Genomic DNA, 19,706 nt, shown 5'->3' with positions numbered 1-19,706 from the left:
GTTGTCCACCTCACATTTCGGACCCCTCACAACAACCCCTCCAAAAGACTGTGATGGGGCAGAGACGCTCCATGGTGTTGATACCAGCCTGGCCAATAAGTGAGACATTACCCAGTTACTCCAAGAACTCGAACAAGACATTTGTAAGCCAGTTGTGATCTCAGCAGTAACGTCCCAGCCATTGAATGTCATGTGAAAAGTGGAGAATGCTGTTTGTGAACAAGAACTTGATTGGGAGAGAATCTCCCAATCAAGTTCTTGTTCACAAAGTGTTCTTTAACTAGAAGCAAATGTTTGCTATCCTGTGGAGAATGTCCAAGATGGCAAAGATCTTAATGTAATTATATCAGCATTCATGGGATTAGACTGCAAGTTGGTAAAAATGCGATTGACATTGCTCAGCGAGAGACATATCTGCTTGCCTGATGAAAAGGCAGATGACCTAGTGGCCTGAAGTTATATTCAAGTATTTCAGAAATGTGTCTTCATTGGATATGTAGAGGCTATCTGAATTTGCTAGATATATAGAGGCTTACGTTAGCTGTCCCAAGACAAGAAACACAATGAAAAACCTATTCTCTGAGTCCCAGGGGCACTAGGCAGATCTGCCTCCTGTCTTTCTCGGTTTGTTCCTTATGGAACCAATGGCCCGAATAAAATCAGAAAATGCACAGAATTGAAGGGATAAATGGTTTCAGGATTCCACCACAAATTGGGGCTATTTGCACACAGGTTGTTCAATATTACTATGTCCTCTAGGACTTTAGAAACATTCCAGGGGCACTAATGGGGTGTTTTGATAACCTAATTTTATAATATGCCTGGAAGCAGCTCATATGCGCTCTAGTGCTGATTGGTTAGATGGCACACTTCTCCAAACAAATTGTGCTGGTTGGATGAAATCTACATTACCATACCCCTGGAATCTACCCTGTAGCAATCATGTACAAATTGCTGTGGGAGCGGTTCAGGAGCTACACAATTTCTTTTATAACACTGGAATACTGTCGAGCATAAAACGAAAAAGAGATGAAGGCGGCAGTATCTCCTCCAATTCCACTTTTGAAAAATGACATTTTGTCACAGTTCTCATACATGAGAACGCTTGACACTCGACAGAGAGTGGGCTAAAAGGGATTGGTTAAACGATAATTTAATATCAAGTCTTCACTGAATGTATTTCTGAATTTGTATTCCTGGAAATGCAAAATGTTCAGCATCTACAATTACATAATTGGGCATCTCACTTATTTAAGTGAACTTTGTCCACTTGGAATGAACTTCTGAACCAATGTTCCGGCCGGGAGATTTTCAGTAGTGTAGGATCTTTATATATCTGTCGGTTTGTTTTTGTTTTGTGTAAAGCGCCCCGATGCCCTTGGGCTACCGGCACTATAGAAGCAAACACATAACATAACCGTAACATCATCTTTAATGAAAATAGAGTTTTTACGGGCCTGCATCAACTATTTACATATAGATTTTCTGGGCCACAGGGTATCTCCATATGCATGTCACTGGGAATCCCATTTTAAACACTCTTACATGCTCAAGTGGAAAGAAAATATTCATTTTGAACTAAAAGGTATTTTCTGGTTCAGCAACTGGCCTTAGGCCTCTTTGATTTCTCTTTACACAAAAGTGAAAGAAAATGCATATGCGCTAGTGATAAGATGATATCTAACCTTTGTTAGAATTAATGCAATTTATCACTCAGATTTCACTGTTTCCTGGCAGTGTCTTCGCGATAGCGGCACTGTTTAATAATATTATCTCATCTCTGGTGCTCTTGCTGCATGGTGCAACCATACTGGTTTTAGGTCTTATCCTGTATTAAACAGATAGCGTACCTGGAGCTTCCTCATGACCCTACAGTGGTCCATCTGGGTGGTGTGGATGTGTGTAACTGTGTAACTTGCTCTCAGGTGAAGCAAGCCATACATCCATATGCTGATTGTGCCACCTGACGATTTTCAAGCAGTGAAATCGCCCATATTCCGAGATATCAAATTGTGGTCGGTTAAGCTATGGAATACACTAGTGACGGATTAAGATCAAAGGGAAAGGGTAAAATCATAAATCGTCAATATCTTTATTGACTTAGCATTGTACATAAGTGAACACTGCTTCAATCATTCTCCTGGCTTCAAATGGTTCTTTCTATACAAATTGGGGACTGCAAGACTTTTATGACTTGATATTTGTGATTGTGCAGAAGAGGAGTGACGGAGGTGGAGTATTACTTTTTTGCTTTTCTGACATTTGTGCTTTATGCTAGCTGATGTGTTCAAACGGTATTGTCTGCCTTTAAATCTTTTTCAATCTGTATGTGATATTTCTGGTAGAGCCGGGGAAAAACAAAAGGTGAGGGAGAGGGGTGCAGAAAGGGAATGGAGGAACAAAACAAGCTACTATCGTACGAGGCCTGACGACATTTTAGATAGTGCTGGAGGGGCGAGTGGGGGGGGGGGGTACAAGTAAGCGGAAGGAGACAGATGAGGTTGCTATCATACTAGAACCAGGGGCAATTCTGATAGTGAATGCATAGAAGAAAGTAAGGGGAGGAGACAGGAAAAGGGAGAGGAGGAGAGAACAGAGAGTAGTAGTCAAAAATAGTGGAGAAGCAAGAGGGTAAAGCGAATACAACTGCAGAAGTCAGTAGCAACACATAATGTTGCAAGCCAGGATACAAGATGAAGATGGAAACAGCATGATTCAGGGCCACCATGAGTACAAGATGCAAAGGAAGTCCAGCATGAGAGTTGAGAAAGGGTGACGCGCCGTGAATCAATGAAGTTCATAAAAGTCAAATCCAGTATTGGCCACAAGATGGTGATGGTGAAACCAGAATGTATCAGGACAGACTCCTGCAGAAGTTGTCTGGATGGAGGTGCAGGGGGAGCAGGGTAGAAGAAGCAAGCCAAACAGGCAACACCTGTGGGCGCAAAGGGGGGGGGGGCACACAGAACATAACGGGGGACCAGAGGTAGCAAAGGTGAGGACTTTATCTAGAGCTAGGAAGGAGTAGGGATGAAGGCCAATGAGTAGGCTTGAGCAATAGTCAAGCTTGCTCAATATAAGGGTGGAGATTAGCGTTTTTGTAGAGTTGTTAGTACGAAAAGGACACGTTTTCCCAATGTTGAGGTTAATACAAGCAGCAGAGGCAGTAGTATTGATGAATTGTTCCAGTAAGAGGTTGCTACCAAAGTGGACTTCGAACTGCAAGCATTGAGCAAGGGAGCCAGGTCGTGTGTGTCGGGATGCGTAGAAGGTGGGGAAGGACTGAGATGTTAAAGTGAGCAATGGAGTGACCTGAAGGAAAGGGATCAAGAGAGGTCAGAGGAGAAGAGCTAAGTAGAGAGAAAGAATAGATCAAGTGAGTTCCCAGCACAGTGGGTAGGCTGGCCAGGGAGGTTGTGGTTGAATAGGAGGAGTTAAGTTCAAGGCAGGTGACTGCAGAGGGCTTGGAGAGGTTGATGTCCACCAGCATAATAATGGAGAAGTCAGCAAGAAGGGACTCAAAGAGAAGGGTCAGATTAGAGAAGGAGTTGCTTAGCTCTTGCACTATCTGAAATGTCGTCAGGCCAAGTACGATAGTTAATTTAACAATCTTACTGTTCTTGTCCTGTAAGAATGTAATTGTATTTTCCCTCGTTCCCACCCTTGCCTTGAAGCGCTTTGAAACACATTGTGAATAGCTGCTATATAAATAAACTATCATATGTGAATCTTTAATAAACTCTTCATGGAAAAATAATTGGGATCAAATATTGACTCCTTGATTAGTTTGTTGCTAAATCCAACATCAATGCAAATATATATATATATATATATATATATATATATATATATAATTTGTTTTTTTTTTAAATCAAACTACTGATTTGGATAAGCTGAAACCATTGTTCCATACCAACATCAGCAGAGAAAGATATGAAGATCGTAAGCTATTCGAATGTAAAGGGTCTTTTTGGTCAAATATGTGCCTTTTTGTTTCAGGCCACTTCCAGAGAAGAGCTGCTAAAGTACTTGCTGCAGTGTGATGTCATTGTTTATAACATCACAGAGGATGTTCAACAAATTGATGAAGCCACCTGGGCTGCTTCAGGTTGGCACACTTTTATTTTATTGTGTTGTCCGAACTTATTTTTTTCAGAATGAAGTTTATTGACAATTGTTTGGTTACGTACAGTTAAAAAAACATCTTACATAAGTGATGAAAATTCAAAAACACATTCAGGAAAGATGTGCTAATAGTTAATTTACCCAGCGTCATTGATCCACTCTCGCTTAAGTGTCGAAAGACCTCGTAACCTATAACTGAGATTAAATCTGCATTTTTCTAAAGTGAAATTGATGAAATATTTGAAATTGTGAAGCTACCAAACCTCTCCACAGGCATGTTCTAAATGATTGCCAAAGGTTACATTCCGTGGGAATGGGAACGTAGGCTTACTCCAAGCTGCACCATTTACTTCTAGTCTGTGACAAAGAAACTGAATAAAGCAGTCTTGTTTCGAACAATCTCCAAATGGCCCTCTTAGGAATAAATATATCAACTAGCTCTTTCCTTGTCTGAAACCTACTTGGTATAATTCACTGCACCAAAACAAATAGGATATCAACCTGAGTGACCATAACCCCAAAGGGGATAATTTCCTCCATGTCCCCAATAATCATTACAATCGTAAGAATCCCAAATGAAATCAGATACATTTTCGGGCACAATCTACTAAAGTCAGCCTTCTCCTACTCCCTCCCCCTATATTGCATACTTAATGTTTAGTAGCACATGTCAGTATAACTATTTCTTTGAGGACATAAAAATTCTGAAGAACACCACCTCACTTAATCTCTGATTGAATTGTCCTTCCCCGTGCTTGGCCAATGAACTCGTCCCTTACCCCCTTCTCTTGTAATGGGGAGGGCTCTGCGGATTTGGATTAGGAAAAAGAGCCATTCCATGTCCAAGTTCAGCATTGTTTTATTCATCAAGGACGTCAATTCATTCATAATGTAAAATTCACACACTTAAAGAAAGCCAAGCGTTCTCAGTGAGGTGGATGAAATGATTGCTTCCAAGAACAGACTGTGACTGGGAGCAGCATGTCATGAACCATGTAGGAGGTAAGGGGGCAAAGCTCACTAGTTTCTTCATAACAGTGACCAAATGGTACAAATAGAGGGACAAATTTATCTTGCAAACCAGTCTACATCCTTAATTCATGACAGCACCTCAGACCAATATATCTTACCCTGTTTGAAGTTCCACTATTCGTTAGAAATAAACAAATGAGCAGGGTCACAGAACCTGAAACATACTCCTATTTCTGGTTTCCACATCACAGACTGGTTACTTTTATTTTTAGAGACATTTAATACACAATATAAATTTGCATCCAACTTAAAACATATTTCCAGGAAACTCGACAATTCACAGATCGTATCTACATATGATGCATTTGGTGCTCACCCAAGACAAAAACCTCGGATCATGATACAGAACATATACATACCCTTCAATCCTTGAAGGATCACATGGGAACAAATGTACAACATCAATAAAGAGTGCTTAATTACACAATTCTAAACAGTGTATGGGTTAGACACTGGGACCTAAAGTCAAAATGTCAACACGACTGTGTTTCGGCCATATGGAGCTGTTATGTAGTTGCTGTTATGTCGGCCTTCACCAGGATGGAACAAATTGTGGTGGGAGGTTCCTGTAGGCTCGTGTTGAGCAAGCTGGAATCACAGCATAGAATTAAAAACGTCTGGACTGACAAGTAGTCCGGGACGGTAGACTGACATTCATATGTTGGAGCATGCCAATCCAATCCTTCTCTTATGATTTCGAAAAATCCGTATGGGACAGATCCTAGATGCTTGAGCCTCTGTTGTTGGTGTAAGGCATAGTCAAAGAGGAATAATGCCTGGTTCTGATTTAAGGTGGCGTGTTTCCGAAGCGCAGCATTGCAGGGCCTCCTGCTGCCTGCTGGGGAACACTATATGTGCCATCAATGGCCTAGCTCACCAAAACCTCCAACGGAATTGGTTTCATTAGGAAACATTCTAGAGAGTTACTTCAGGCTAAATTGTCATCCCCGTAACAGCTTTATAACGTGTGTATTTTTTTTTTAATTTAAATGAAGGCTCTACAGGCATTATCTCACAGTATATCCCGAAACGTGTCTGAAAATGTTTCCAGTCTGGCCCGCTCCTGCTGGAAAATAGCCTTGCCTGGGCCTTCAACAATAAGTCATATCACATGATCGCAGCCCTTGTGAGAAGCACACAACGAAATATGATTTCCCCAAGCATCTGCACTAAACAATAGTGTGGGGAACAAGTGAGGGAAGATCTGGGGGTGAAGCTCGCTTCATCTAGGAGCTGGAGGTTAACAAAACCTCTACTCAACCATCCACTGGACTGCACCCTGCCCTGTCCCAAACACCTCTAATAACAAGTTCAGGCAAGGGACTGATTGGGCCTTGCAGTCCCATGGTGCACTCCTAAATCCCTCCCATTAGTCATAACATTGTTGGCTGTTTGGCAAAGGGTGACACAGCAAAGGGCATTTTCTGCTTGACCCTGTTCTGGTCTCTTAGGTCCTTCGGCCTCTCCTCATGGATACACAGCTCCCCTAGACCTCTGCAAACTACAAAGTGAGTGTTGTCATTCATTGACATTATTGCCCCCATCCTGCCTTACTGTGGTCCCCTGTAGCCATTTGTCAACTAACAATCTGTGTTTTAGTCATCTGTGGCCCTATATAAACTAATAAACTGCCTCTTTGTAACTAATTGCCCTCTATACACTGGCAATCTTCATTTTGGTCACCAATGGAACTATATAAATGGATAATCCATTTATAGTACTGCTAACCTGTAGTTATGTATCTAGAATTTCATGACCCTGTATTTCCTCCAGTTTGCATACACCTATCCCAGTTCTTCCTACTGATACTGCACTCTGCATACCTTCTCTGTGACAAACGCACCCGGCTGCCTCACAACGCTCTCCTATAGTTCTGCCCTTATATGAATCCTTTCACAATACATAACACATTCCTCCAACTGCTACTACTCCCACTCTTTACCTTTCTCTCATTCCCTACATACTCTCATACATGCCCAAGCCCCTCATCTCTCTCTTCCCGCCACCCCCTCTTTATATTTTGTCCCTGTGCTTCGCTCCACCCACAAAGGATTCCAGGTGAACTTACTTTTGCTAATCTTATCTATCCCTCTAGCCTCCCCTGCATTATCCTCTTCTGCCCCTGCCCTTCCCTCTCCCCCAGTATTCTTGCATTTGGGCTCTGGAATGCCCAATGTAGCTGTAATAAATGCTCCTTAGTTGCTGATTCCTTTGTATCTTATGAAGTCCTTCTTACAACAATGGGTATCACGGAAAGATGACCACTCACGACTCAGTTACCCCTACTGCTTTGCACGCAGACTCTGCTACCTTTTCAAACTCCTCACACTCTTCCAAAAGTGGTGGTGGGGTTGGCCTAAGGATCAACATGCCCCATCACACTGTCCCCTTCAAACCTCTGAATGTTTGACTTTCCTTTAAGTTCACCACCACCAACGTTCTCCCAATGCCCCCTCTCAACATCCTTCTTATTCGTCAGCCCTCAGGCCCCCTTTAGTCTCGGTTTGTGACCTCTTAATTTACCCCATTCTCACTGTAACCGCAATTTCACTTCTGTGACTTCCAACTTCCTCAATCTCTCCTACCCACTAGTTGGAACTCGATACTCTCCTCTCTGACTACTTCCTTCACAATCTTCCCACTCACTCCTCAGGGAACTCTTAATGTAGCCTTCCTTGCCTCCTCAATTCCCATATCCAATCTCTCAAGTGAACCCTCCCCTCCTCGCCACTCTATTCTCCACTTCAGTATTGCAGTCCCCCACCCTCTCCCGCTACCATGCCTGTAATCTGCAAACAAAAATGTAAACATAACTCCTTCATGGATGTCATTTAGGGTTAGCTAGGGGTACCAGTTGTCGCACCTGGCATCCTCTTTGGTACCGCTAGCACTGCCTCTGCGACCCAGGGCCTATATGCTATCACACTTTGACATCAAAGAGTAATCCATTGGCGTGAAGTAAATAACATTGGTTTGGCACACTAATTGTGTTTGTTTGGTCCCATTCACCTTCTTCACATTATGTCTGTTTGTCTATTGGGAGCCAACGCCACAAGTAATTCCTGAAGGACAGCATACTTTATCTACTGGCTTAAGGAAACTACACATTTTCCAAAATGGCATTTGCCATGACATCTCCAGAATATTTGTTTAGGGAGCTTGGTTCCTTCTGCATACATTTACTGATGATACAATGGACTCCAATAGAGCATAAAATAGGCTAAGGGGAAGAATGCCCATGCGAATCTCAGATCTAAGGAACATGCCCGAGGCACAGTGATGTAATCTAAATACCCCTTAAAAGTCAAACTCATGTTTATTTTTCCAGTATTCGTGCCCCATGGAAAGTTGTTTGGTCACGTTTGTAGTAAAATATTGTATGATGTCTGTACCATTAGCTTCATCCCGATGTTAATATCTTGGGTATTATGCCATTAATGCATCATGCCTAAGGAGGCTAACACTGATTGTATATGCTTAAACCAAGAGAGGGATGATCCTCTTTCCTGTGTCTGTATGTCAGTCAATTCACCTTTGTACTTTACTAGATCTGGGGAAATCCATAAACTGATCCAATACAAGATTGGTTTTAGGGATTTCGCCTCTGCAATAAATGTTTATAATAACACATTTGGTGTGCTCTTGGGGTGATGTTGTCATGAACGTGCCACGCTCTCAACGTACACTGCCTATATCATCCCATCGCAGACCCCTATTTTCTTGTTTTCCCTGCACCAGCGATATCTCTTTCTTACAACGCTGGAGGTTGCTTTGGCAACAACTGGAACGTGCCCTTAGGCGAAGGGGCTGGGCTTCCGCTCGTACCATTGCCAAGGGAACCAGGCACAAGCATGGTCAGGTGATAATGAGTCACGCTTCCCACCCCGCCTCCTGTTTTCAATAAAGCTTGGCCGGACACACACATTGCCGCTTCTGATTAAAGTTGCGAACCATCTGCCGTGTTGCTGTTCCACTTCCTTGTTGTTTTCCCGTTCACGGACTCCCTTTCTGTGTAGCCTTGTCTCACCTGATATCCCATGGCCAACGCTGCTTTGGAATTTAACCATGCCTGTCTCACACACTTGTTCTTTGCTGTCCGCACAATGATGACTTCTGCTGCTCGCTTTTGGACTCCGCCTGCCTGCTGTTCTTGGTCCCTCTGCCGCCCGCACAACACCGACCTACCTTTTTGTCTAAAGGACAGCCTTGGATTTTCCTTTACTCCCTCATGAAATCAGTGCACTGGACTAGAGACGCTCTGCAGCATCCCACATGCACTTTCCCAGCCGCTAGAGCGCCCTCGTGCCGCCTGGGAACCAGGTCCCTTAACCATACTAACTTCCCTTCCCTTTCCGTTGCTAGTTGTTTCCTACTCGGACTACTGGATTGCTTTGGTCTTTTCTTTACGGATCACATTCTATTCCTTGCACTCCTTAGGTAAGAAACATTTCCTTTTTACGAACCCCTGTAAATTGGTCCCCGGTTAGATTCTTATTATATACCAACTTTCCTTAGAGCCCCCCCTATCCAGAGGAACCGAATACGCCAAACTCCAGCCTTCTTAACACCCGGATACTATTCAGTTCTGTTACTGGCACCCTGGGCCCACAGGTTAGTTCTTTACTGTCTGGTTGATTTTCTTATGATACTTAGCATCCATTTAGCTGACACCTGTACTCTTATGCTTACAGCTGGTGTTCCTTGGCGATTCCCGCTCTTCAAATCCGCTCTTTCGATTGATGGATCCTTCTCTTTGTATATCAGAGCAAGAGAGGGGTATACATTTATTCTCAGTTACAGCCAAGTCTGAGTTTGAATATCCTCATATCTCTGCAACATACAAAGCAGCGGCTCTAGCCTGAAATTTGTAAATATCAAGGGCTGGGGTCAATGCTCTACTGCCGTGAGTTTGTGAAAACCTTAACATTGCATTGATGGTTCTCTCTAATGTGATATTGTATTTATTATTGATGTGTTAAAGTATAAAAAACTTTACACATTTACAAATAAAATCTCAATAAAATAATTAAAATTAACACTGAATAGTTTTCAAATTACTATCATGATTACGGTTCTATGTTCATTCATCCCCAGTGTTTTTTGCAGCTTTTTTTGCTGAAAATTGTATTGCCTTAAAAATTCATTGTTTTTTAAAGTGCAGCAGAAAAAAATAGGTGATGGATGAACGTAGTGTCCATAATTACATACATTAAAGGAATTTAAAAATAAATAACATATACCACAAAACCTTAGAAAACCCAGCTATGTTAAAACTAACTTTTAAGCCCCAATAATTTCATTTCAATTTGCTGCATTATTATTATTATTATTACTGTATAATGTACTTCTTTACACTACTCTCTCATCCTTTCTACTAGTGCAATTTCGGCGCTGGCCACCATCACTTCTATTCACTTAGGCAGTTTCTTTTGGACCATTAACCAGACCCGATATAGGTCTGGGTGTAGGGATCTACTTTGTGTATTTCAATAGCGTAACCAGAATGTCTTAGTTTTAATGTTATCCAGGTGGAGTACATGTTCTCCTAAATGCATCATATAAGTGGATCCCATTAAGGGACACTCAGTTAGTGTAAATAATAGGGCTCCTGGCAAGTCAAGTAATAATGTACACAATTGATCAGGGCGTACCGAATGGATGACAACCTCTAGTGACTCAGTGTAACGCTCACCTGATTCTCGCAGAGGCGCCGGTCTTGACTGGGCGACTACCGTATCTTCAAAGGTGATGTGTAGCACCCGGTTGGCTCTTTGGGCTGGACCTCTGTGTACTGTATGCCTGACGTGTAGAGTAAGATGTCTGCAGATAGAAAATATGGGGTTAATGAACTGGGGTTATTGGGGTGTCCCTATCTCTTTCCTCTTCTCCTCTCCTGTAGACCCCCAAAGGTTAACGCTCTCACCTTAGGTAAGTGAATGCCGAGCTCTCCATCTACCTCGGGGCAGGGTGCTGTAACCAGTTTCTTCACTGGATAGGTAGCGCAGGCCTCTTGACTTCAGAGGACTGCTGTCCGTCGTTTACTGCACGAACGGTAAGTTTCGAGTCATTCAAATGTCTTTAAAGTCTTTAGTAATGATGTCTCTTGTTTTGCAGGGTTCCGGCGATGGCGGATGACGGGCTGAAGTGAGTTGAAGATGGAGCCCGTGTGATGAATAGAAGCGCCTGGAAGCACGTAAGTAAGCGCTTGTTGCCTGCTTCACGATGCGCTCTAACTGTCTTTTTATTTTGCAGGTACGAGTTCGGAGCGGCTGCAGGGTGCCGGAATACCCACTGGATTAGATGTGGAAAGGAGTAATGGCACGTGAGTATTAAAGTTCCCCAATGTCTTTAAACGCACCTTGTTTTGTCTTTCAGATGCGGGATGCAGCGCCGAAGGCCTCCGGAGCGTGCGAAGAGTTGGTAAGCCTTTGCCTTTCAGATGCCGGAATGCTAACCTGTTCTTTCTTGTCTTTATAGGTGTTGCTGAAGACTGGATTCAGAATGGTAAGCCTTTGCCTTTCAGATACCGGAATGCTAACCTGTTCTTTCTTGTCTTTATAGGTGTTGCTGAAGACTGGATTCAGGATGGTAAGCCTTTTTCCTTAGGCCCAGGACCGGATGCAGAAGACACGATGAGCGTCCTGCTGCAGAGGTTGCAGAATAACGCAAAGCAAGATTCATCCACCGGGTGTGGTTTAAATAGCCTCCTGTAGTGCTTAGGTGTCTCCTTCCACAGCCACGCCTAGGTAAGAAAAGAGTTCCTGGTAAGAAAAGAGTTCCTGCCTTCCAGAAGAGTTCCAGTGTTCTGAATCTAGGGAGTGGCTCCAGCCCCACCCAACAGGAAAAGTAGTTCCAAACAGAAGAGGATCAGAGGCTCAACTGGCAGGCAAGTAAGCAGCATGGTCTGCTGCAGGTAAGTCCACCCAAGCATTATGAGCCCGGCGCTTCCAGCGCTGGGACTGGGCATATTTATGAGCCTGGTGCCACTGGCGCCAGGACTGGGTCCAAAAGGTCCCAATTGGGACTGGTTGGCACTCGTAACCTGGGTTATGGATCTGCTTCCAAGAGAGTTGGGAAAACCCTGACCTTTTGGAAGCAGAGATCATGACACTCAGTCTCTTACAAAACAGTTTCTCTCCCATCAAGTTTTCAACAGAATTTTTGTATCAAAAGAACTAATCGCCTAATATAAAAAGAAATCCTAATTTCATAGAACATGACAATCATGTGATCTGGAGAAATTGGCTGACAAAAGCACATGCAAGACAAAAAATTGAAGCATTATTGACCATACATGTGCAAAAGAAGAGCAGGTTGGTCCCATACAATCTTTTGGAACCGGAAGGTTTATTCAACACTAGCTGATTTAAACAGCTTTGAAGTGACAGTGTAGACGTTAAACACTGTGGAAGGAAATGTCGACACGGGTGTGTTTCAGCCCCTAGTAGCAGATCTGGTGTACTTAAGATTGGGTGGCCTTCATCAGGACGGAAGAGAAATAGATGGGGAAGCTATGGATGCAGGATCCTGTGTTGCCATGGTACCATTTTTGGCTCGTACAACAAAGCAGCACCAGTGAAGTCGGCACAGCCGGTGAGTTTGGGGGACTGATAGCAGACTGGTCTGTGTTAGAACCAAGGTTGCAAAAGGCATCATTGTATGAAGAAATCTGAAGAGAACTGTGTGTGACGCGTATGTGATGAGCAACACAAATATAATTGAACATCCAAGGAGTGACTGAACTTTTGAAGCCAAGATAGATACCATATACAGAGTGGTCTGGCACCACGTGGCTGCTCATTCGAAGGTCTCTGTTAGGTATCCAACTGAGAGGTGGCAAATGCAAATTGTGAATTGTGAAATCAAAGTGGTCCTGCAAAGGGTCAAGCTAAACCCCTTGCATATTTGAAAGTCTTAGATAGCTAATATGAACTGAAATTGGTCAGAGCCAGGCTGAGGGGGATCTGGGGTGAACCGTGAGTCACCCGAGAAAGAATATTCTCAGAACATTGGAGAAGGGGATCTGAGCCCAGAAGAGGGGGGGTCCAAAGTAACGATTGTGGTATAAAAAAGGATCTCAGCCCTGCTCAGGGGGATCCAGGTTTAATCACCTGAATCGAGTACTTATATGAGGAAATTAACTTTGTGTTTTGTCTTTGATACATCAGGCCCTCTGAATCAAGAGACTTTGGTAAGTAAAGAGACTTGGGCACAGAAGGCCCGGATGTGTGTGTTTTGCTCGAGTGAACTGCCTTGTCCCGTGCTGAAAACGTGGGGAAGGGTGGCAAATGGCCTGAACACCCTGACATATCATTTTTGTGAACACTTCTTTCTTTTTCATAAACACTACCCCCACACTATTTGTATTTAGAGTAAGGATTGTCAATAGTTTATTTTTTAGTACAGGCCTTTTATTTGGACTCCACTAGGACAGTATTATTATTATTTGATGGTTGTAGCTTGCTCCCATCTGTACATTTAGGATTACATAGGAGTTTATCACACCCTTGTTGAAGTTCAATAAACAATCTTGAACTGTGGTCACTTGTGTCTGTTTTACTATTGATGCCATGCGTTCCTTACACTTCCCATCCACTGGATTCTTCTTCACTGTTTTATTTATTCACAAGTAACAGTTCCTGGTGTTTCTCTCAATTCAACAAAAGTTACCACCACAACTGTTGTGTTTCTCTTGTCGGGATACCTGGTGTACTCTTCTGCCAGGTTTTAACTCCTTATTCTATGGATTCATGCAGCCTTTTTGGATAGACTGGATATATCCTTCTGAGGACCCTTTTAACTTCTGTATTCTACTCCGCTTGTCTGTGCCTGTATCCTTCTCTACCAGGACTTCCATCACACTCGTGTAACTGTCTGGTGTACTCTCCTGCCAGGGATTTTCACTGGTGTGTTCTTCCTCACACTTCCAAACTTGATAGACCTGTGCATTTGCCTTATTAGCCTTAATATTCCGCTTGATATATATTGTCTTGTCTGGGATTTTCATATACCTATACTGTCTGCATTGGCAAATTTGAAAGTCTCTCCTTTCTAGATCACTTTCCCTTTTTGCAAAATGTTCTTTCATTCTTTATCAGGTTTTACAAAATGGTATTTTTCTCTTTCTTTCTCAATTCCCCTATTCCCAATTATTTGAATTTGGCGTGGCTGCCAGTACACCCTGGTGTCGCCTCTGTGCCTGGATGGACTCACCGGCTCTTGAAGGCATTCCTTGTTCCTACCGCGGCCAGCCGGTGACAGTCATTTGGTGCTTTCTCTCTCGTGACCGCTTTCCCTCTGCGTTCCTGCTCCATCCACAATGTGATCCTCCCTCATATAGCTGCCTCCAGGGTCAAGATCAGGTAGTGGCTGCTGTCCCCCTGGCCACATGGGAGGAGGTTAACGCCAGGAAAGGAGTGATGACACCATTGGATTCATCCATACCCTTCCCCTAATGCTGCTGGTTCTCTCAGCACCTATTGGGAAACGGAAAGGAAGTCTACATTTCCCTGTTCTCTTGCTTTTCGTTGTTCTATCATAAAACAATAGAGCTGCATGTCTGAGAACATGACCTGTGCATTGGTGTTCTTGCGGAGGCTTATCCATGTTAATGGAGAGTGATCTGTGATCAATCTAAATTTCCGGCCAGTGAGGTAGTATTTAAGGTGAGACACTGCCCATTTCATTGCCAAGGCCTCCAATTCAATAGTGGCAACCCTTCTTCCTGGACGCGGATTCCTCTTTCCTTCGCGTCTCTCCCGTTGGACATTGAGCAACCCTGTTCGGCCTCCTACTAGCCTTCCTGTGTAGAACCTCCCTCTTATTTTCGCATTTAACCTTTCTTGTGATTTCTGTCCCCATTACTAACTGTTACTTCTTGTTCTAACTACAGACTTCTGACACCCCACGGACAACTTACAGAGAACATCACATCTCATTAGAAGTCCACAGAAGACCGCACGCTTCCGATTCTTCATCACCTCCATTTTGGGGTTTTCTTCCCCTAGAGGGTTTCCCCGGCATTTTCACAGTGTCGAATTTTACCAACACTGTGAGAGAGCGCCGGGTGGATTACTCATATCACTTGAAAGCGAGACTTGAAGAACAGGTAGGATTTCGCTCTTTATACCTGTGTGCATATTGAGGGGGTGATTGAGACGTATCTTCTCCACCAGGGGAATAGTTTTAACACAAAGTCTCCAGCAAGCAGGGTCAAGGGCCCGATTCATATGATGTCTGGGGGGGGGGTAAGTACCAATGCAACAGAATTTTATAGGCACATTCTCTGTTGGTGATACAAGAGGAAGATGAATATGTTTGGGTCCAAATGTCCAACCAGGATTGGTCCTCTATGGGGTGCCCCAGATTTGCCTCCCATTGTGCCATGCATTGAGTCTTTGTGGCGAGGAAGTCTCCCAAAAAGCGTTTGTATAGGGTGGAGATCTTTCCCCGGGTCGGGAGCTCTTTGAGGGTCAATTTGAGGGAGGTTAGAGTGCGTGTCACTTGGAGAGTTTGGGGGTGAGAGCACCAGTGGCGAAGTTGAATGTAGGAGAATCTATCCCTTTCCTGAAGCTGGAAGGTCTCCTTACATTGTTTGAACGTGCACGGCAGGCCTCCCTCGAAAAGCTGTGTTTCCAGGCCCCCTGCAATCCAATTTTAAAAATTCTGGGGGTTTATCCCAGGTGAGAACACTCGGTTGTGAAACACTGGGGAGGTGGGGCCTAGACCTCTCGGGATTCCTTTACGCCTCGGGGCCCAGTCCCACACGCCTGCGGTGTGTTTGGTAGCTGATAATAAGCCATCCCATCGCCGCTGCAGTGGGGGTGGGAGTTGTGGAAGAAAGCGCAGGGGGAGAGCCAAGCGGGACTGTTCCAGCTCCACCCATCTAGGGCGATTAGTAGTTGTGTCACGCTTTGGTGTGCACTAGCTGTGCTGCCGCCTGATAGGCCTGCAAGTCCGGGAATCCCAGTCTGCCCAGCTTTGAGTTACCCAGCATCGTCTTTTAAAAAATCCTAGTCCCTTTTCCTTTCCAGATAAACCAGAGCATCTTCCTCTGAAGACTGCGGAGGGCGGGCAATGGGATTGTAACCGGTAGGGACGAACAAGCATACAAAAATCTGGGATTGAGGTTCATTTTACAGGCAGTAATACGCCCCATCATTGAGATTTCCTGAGACGCCCATTGCTTCAGGTCATCCTCCGGCTCTCTAAGGAGTGTGTGGAAGTTTGCGCGATATGTTTCCTTTAGATTTACGGGGACCTGTACCCCCAGATAGGGGATTGCTTTAACTTTCCATTGAATGGGGCATAATGGGGCCTAAGGAGTCCCATTTGTCTGGGGATAGTCCAATCCCTAGAGCTACGGATTTATCAAAGTTGATGGAGAAGCCTGTGACCCTCCTGTAGTTATCTATTTCGGAGAGAGCATGCCCTAACGAGGGACGAGGTTCTGAGATGGTCAGCAAGACATTGTCAGTGTATAGGCGATTTTATGTTTGGAGGGGCCGACCTGCAGGCCCTTAATACTATTATTCAATCTGATTTTCTGGGCAAAAGGTTCCATGATTAATGCAAATAGAAGCAGGGACAGTGGGCATCCCTGCCTGGTCCCGCAGGTCAGGGGAATTTGGTCAGAGAGGGAGCCATTCATTCTAAAGAGGGTTTTCGGGGATTTATAATTGGCTAGGACCATAGCCTGGAACGCTGGGCAAAATCAAAGGCCTCCAGGGTGTCGCGCATCTAGGCCCAATCAACTCTGTCAGACACTTTGGTAGTGTCGAGGGCCATCAATACCAATTTCTGGGCGTCCCGGGAGGCGAGGTCTACCAGGCCCAGGGCTCTTCGGATATTGTGCCCTGCAGTTCTATTTTTAATAAAGCCTGTCTTATCAGTGTGAATAATCTCTGGCAAAGTCTGTGACAGGGGGTTAGCAAGAATTTTTAAGTAAATATTGGCATCTGTTTAGTAGGGCGATCGGTCTTTAGCAAGCAGGGTCTCTTGGGTCCCTCTCTGGTTTAGGTAAAAGGACGGTGATTGATTCCTACATAGATGGGGTTACGCTGCCAGTTTCTGTAAAGGAGTTGAAAAGCTCAACCAGAGGGTCAATTAGTTGGGGCTTAAAGATCTTGTAACATCTGGAAGAGTATCCATCAGGCCATGAGCTCAGGATTTCAGAGATTTTATGGCCTCTTCAACCTCCTCACATGTGATCAGGGCGTCTAAGCTGTCCCGGCTTGAGTCCTTCAGTTGGGGGAGTGCCACTTTCTGCAGATAGTCCCTCTGTTCCTTGGGGTTTCGTGGCAGCGTGGTCATTACCTGTGCCAGGTGGTTCGCCACTAGCCGTTGCTTTTCTTGTTCAGCATAGTGTATTGTACCCCATTGATCACGCAGCCCTACGATGGTGTTATTCCTCCTTGCTTTTGCTAGTTTGGCCACTAGTAGCTTATTTGCTTTGTTCTTCGCGTGATAAAATTGTTTGTTTTTAGTCAGTAGTTGGCCCGTATGTTTGGCACAGTGGGCCTCTAGTTTCTTTCGTGCAATGCGGATGGCTCGTTGCATTTTTGGGGTCCAGCCTTTTTCTTTGTGAGTTTTCTCTGCTTCTTGGAGTTCCTCTACAGGGATCAGGCAGGCTTGTCATCTATTCCTGTGAAATGCAACTCTTTGCACAATCAGTTCTCCCCGAACCACCGCCTTCATAGCGTCCCAGGTGTTTGCTGGGTAGGTGTCTTCTTTAAGGTTTTCTCTGAGGAAGTTCTTAATCGTCTTTGCAATGGAGTCCCTCAGTGGCATCTCATTGAGTGTTGGATCATATAGGGTCCATCTGTGTCGAGAGTTAAGAGTTGTCTCTTGTGCCTGAATCTCCAGCGTCACTGGGGCGTGATCGGATAGACTACTCGACCCTATGGCCACATTGCTGACGTATGCTAGTATCTTGTGGGACGTTGGGAGGAAGTCAATCATTGAGAAGGTCCTAGGGACATATGACTAAAAGGAGAAGGTCTTCTCCTAGGGGTGCAGCACCCGCCATGAGTCTACCACCTCAAGGGTCCTGAATAAGCGTAGGAGACGAAGCACAAGGGTGAAATCCCCCAGGGAGGGAGGATGCGATCTGCCTTTTGTAGGGTCTGGAACCCCGTTGAAGTCCCCTCCAAATACAGTCTGACCTTCAGAAAAGGGGGAGAGGACATTGCCCAATGAGTCGTAGAAGGCTGCTTGTCCGAAATTGGGGGCATAAACTGATATGAATGTATATAGTTGACCCAGTAGCAGGCATTTGACCACCACATATCGTCCCTCGGGGCATAGTTTTGTATCCAGGATCTGGGGATTCAACCCCTTCGTGAAGGGGATTGCTGTACCTCCTTTTTTGGCATTGCCCGAGGCAATAAATTGAAGAGGGAAAGGTCTAGAGCGTAGACACCCGAAGTCCGCTGCGAGCAGATGTGTTTCTTGTAATAACGCCACTGCAGCATCCTCTTCCGGGAATTTCTGTAGTATGGATTTGCGCTTAGCGGGAGCGTGCAACCCTCTAACATTGAGGGAAATAAATCTCAGGGTCTGATGGTCTTGGGCAAGATTTGTGGCCTCTGTGGAATCTAAGCAAGGGGGTTGAGATGAGCACGAGTTGGCCATCATGTCGGAGTAGCAATAGACCAATGACACCCTTTCTTTGGAGTTTTAACCCAGGCCTCCAACGGGAGGTCGGAACTTAAACTGAGGGGAGGGGTGCAAATTTGGAGTTCGGCCCCATCCCCGGCCAACCGAGCCAAGTGGAAACCCTCAGCCAACATGGCTGGGCCAAAAAACAGGAACTGTGTTTGATTCCAAGGACTCGTAGGTGGACTGTACCTTGGAAATGGGCATGGGCCGTGAGAGGGCCCGCTGCGAGATTGAGATCTTCATGTTGTTTATCAGAGTTGGCGGCGTTCCTTCGAAGGGGCATGCTGTCTTAGGCGAGGAAGGGTTCGAGACTCGCCACCCAGGGTTGTCACCAAGTAGCGGACACGGGACTATGCGATCAGGTCTGTAGTGTCGAGAAACTGGTGTTTCCTCGGTGCCTTGTCACTGATGCCGCCCATCTTTTCTTACCACTTCTAGGTACCCTCGACCAGGAAGCCCGCCTAGGTTTCGGTGAGGAGGTAGGGTCCTCACTCCTTGCATCTTCTGGGGCTGATTGTGGTGCCTCGTCAGGCGAGTCTGGGTGCATGATCTTTTCTGCATCTTCAAGGTGACCGATTTTCCAGAGGGTGCCTTTGCAGTGCTGTGGGGAAAAGCCATCTATATTGGATCTAATGGTCGGGGAGGAAGAGAGTTAGCGGTCAAAGGGATCTTCTTCTCTGGAGTGTAAGGAGGGAGAGGTCTTCATAGATCTGGAGGGGGGAGCCCTGGAAGAATAGTTTGTCTCGAGAGCGGCTTATTGCTGAGATGGCCTCCTTTGTGGTGAAGAAGTCCACCCTAGTTATTACGCCGGGGGGAGGGGAGAGTCTGATTTCCCCATCCCCCCCCCCCCCCCCGGCACGGGCGCAACCTATGGGTGCGGTCCAGAAGGG

The 19,706-nt window shown here is 45.0% G+C and overlaps 1 protein-coding gene across 1 annotated transcript in view; it reads left to right on the top strand.

Moving 5' to 3' along the window:
* Positions 1-19,706, top strand: part of AK7 (adenylate kinase 7) — a 1,456,966-nt gene that overhangs the window by 74,645 nt on the left and 1,362,615 nt on the right. Inside the window, exon 3 of the mRNA XM_069637722.1 lies at positions 4,000-4,108. Within this exon, the coding sequence (XP_069493823.1) occupies positions 4,000-4,108 (109 nt within the window). The remainder of the gene's footprint in view (positions 1-3,999; positions 4,109-19,706) is intronic.

The sequence above is a fragment of the Ambystoma mexicanum genome, chromosome 14, assembly GCF_040938575.1.
Source record: "Ambystoma mexicanum isolate Mex_15411 chromosome 14, UKY_AmexF1_1, whole genome shotgun sequence".
NCBI classification, from domain to species: Eukaryota; Metazoa; Chordata; class Amphibia; order Caudata; family Ambystomatidae; genus Ambystoma; species Ambystoma mexicanum.
This window is presented reverse-complemented; position numbering and strand designations above follow the sequence as displayed.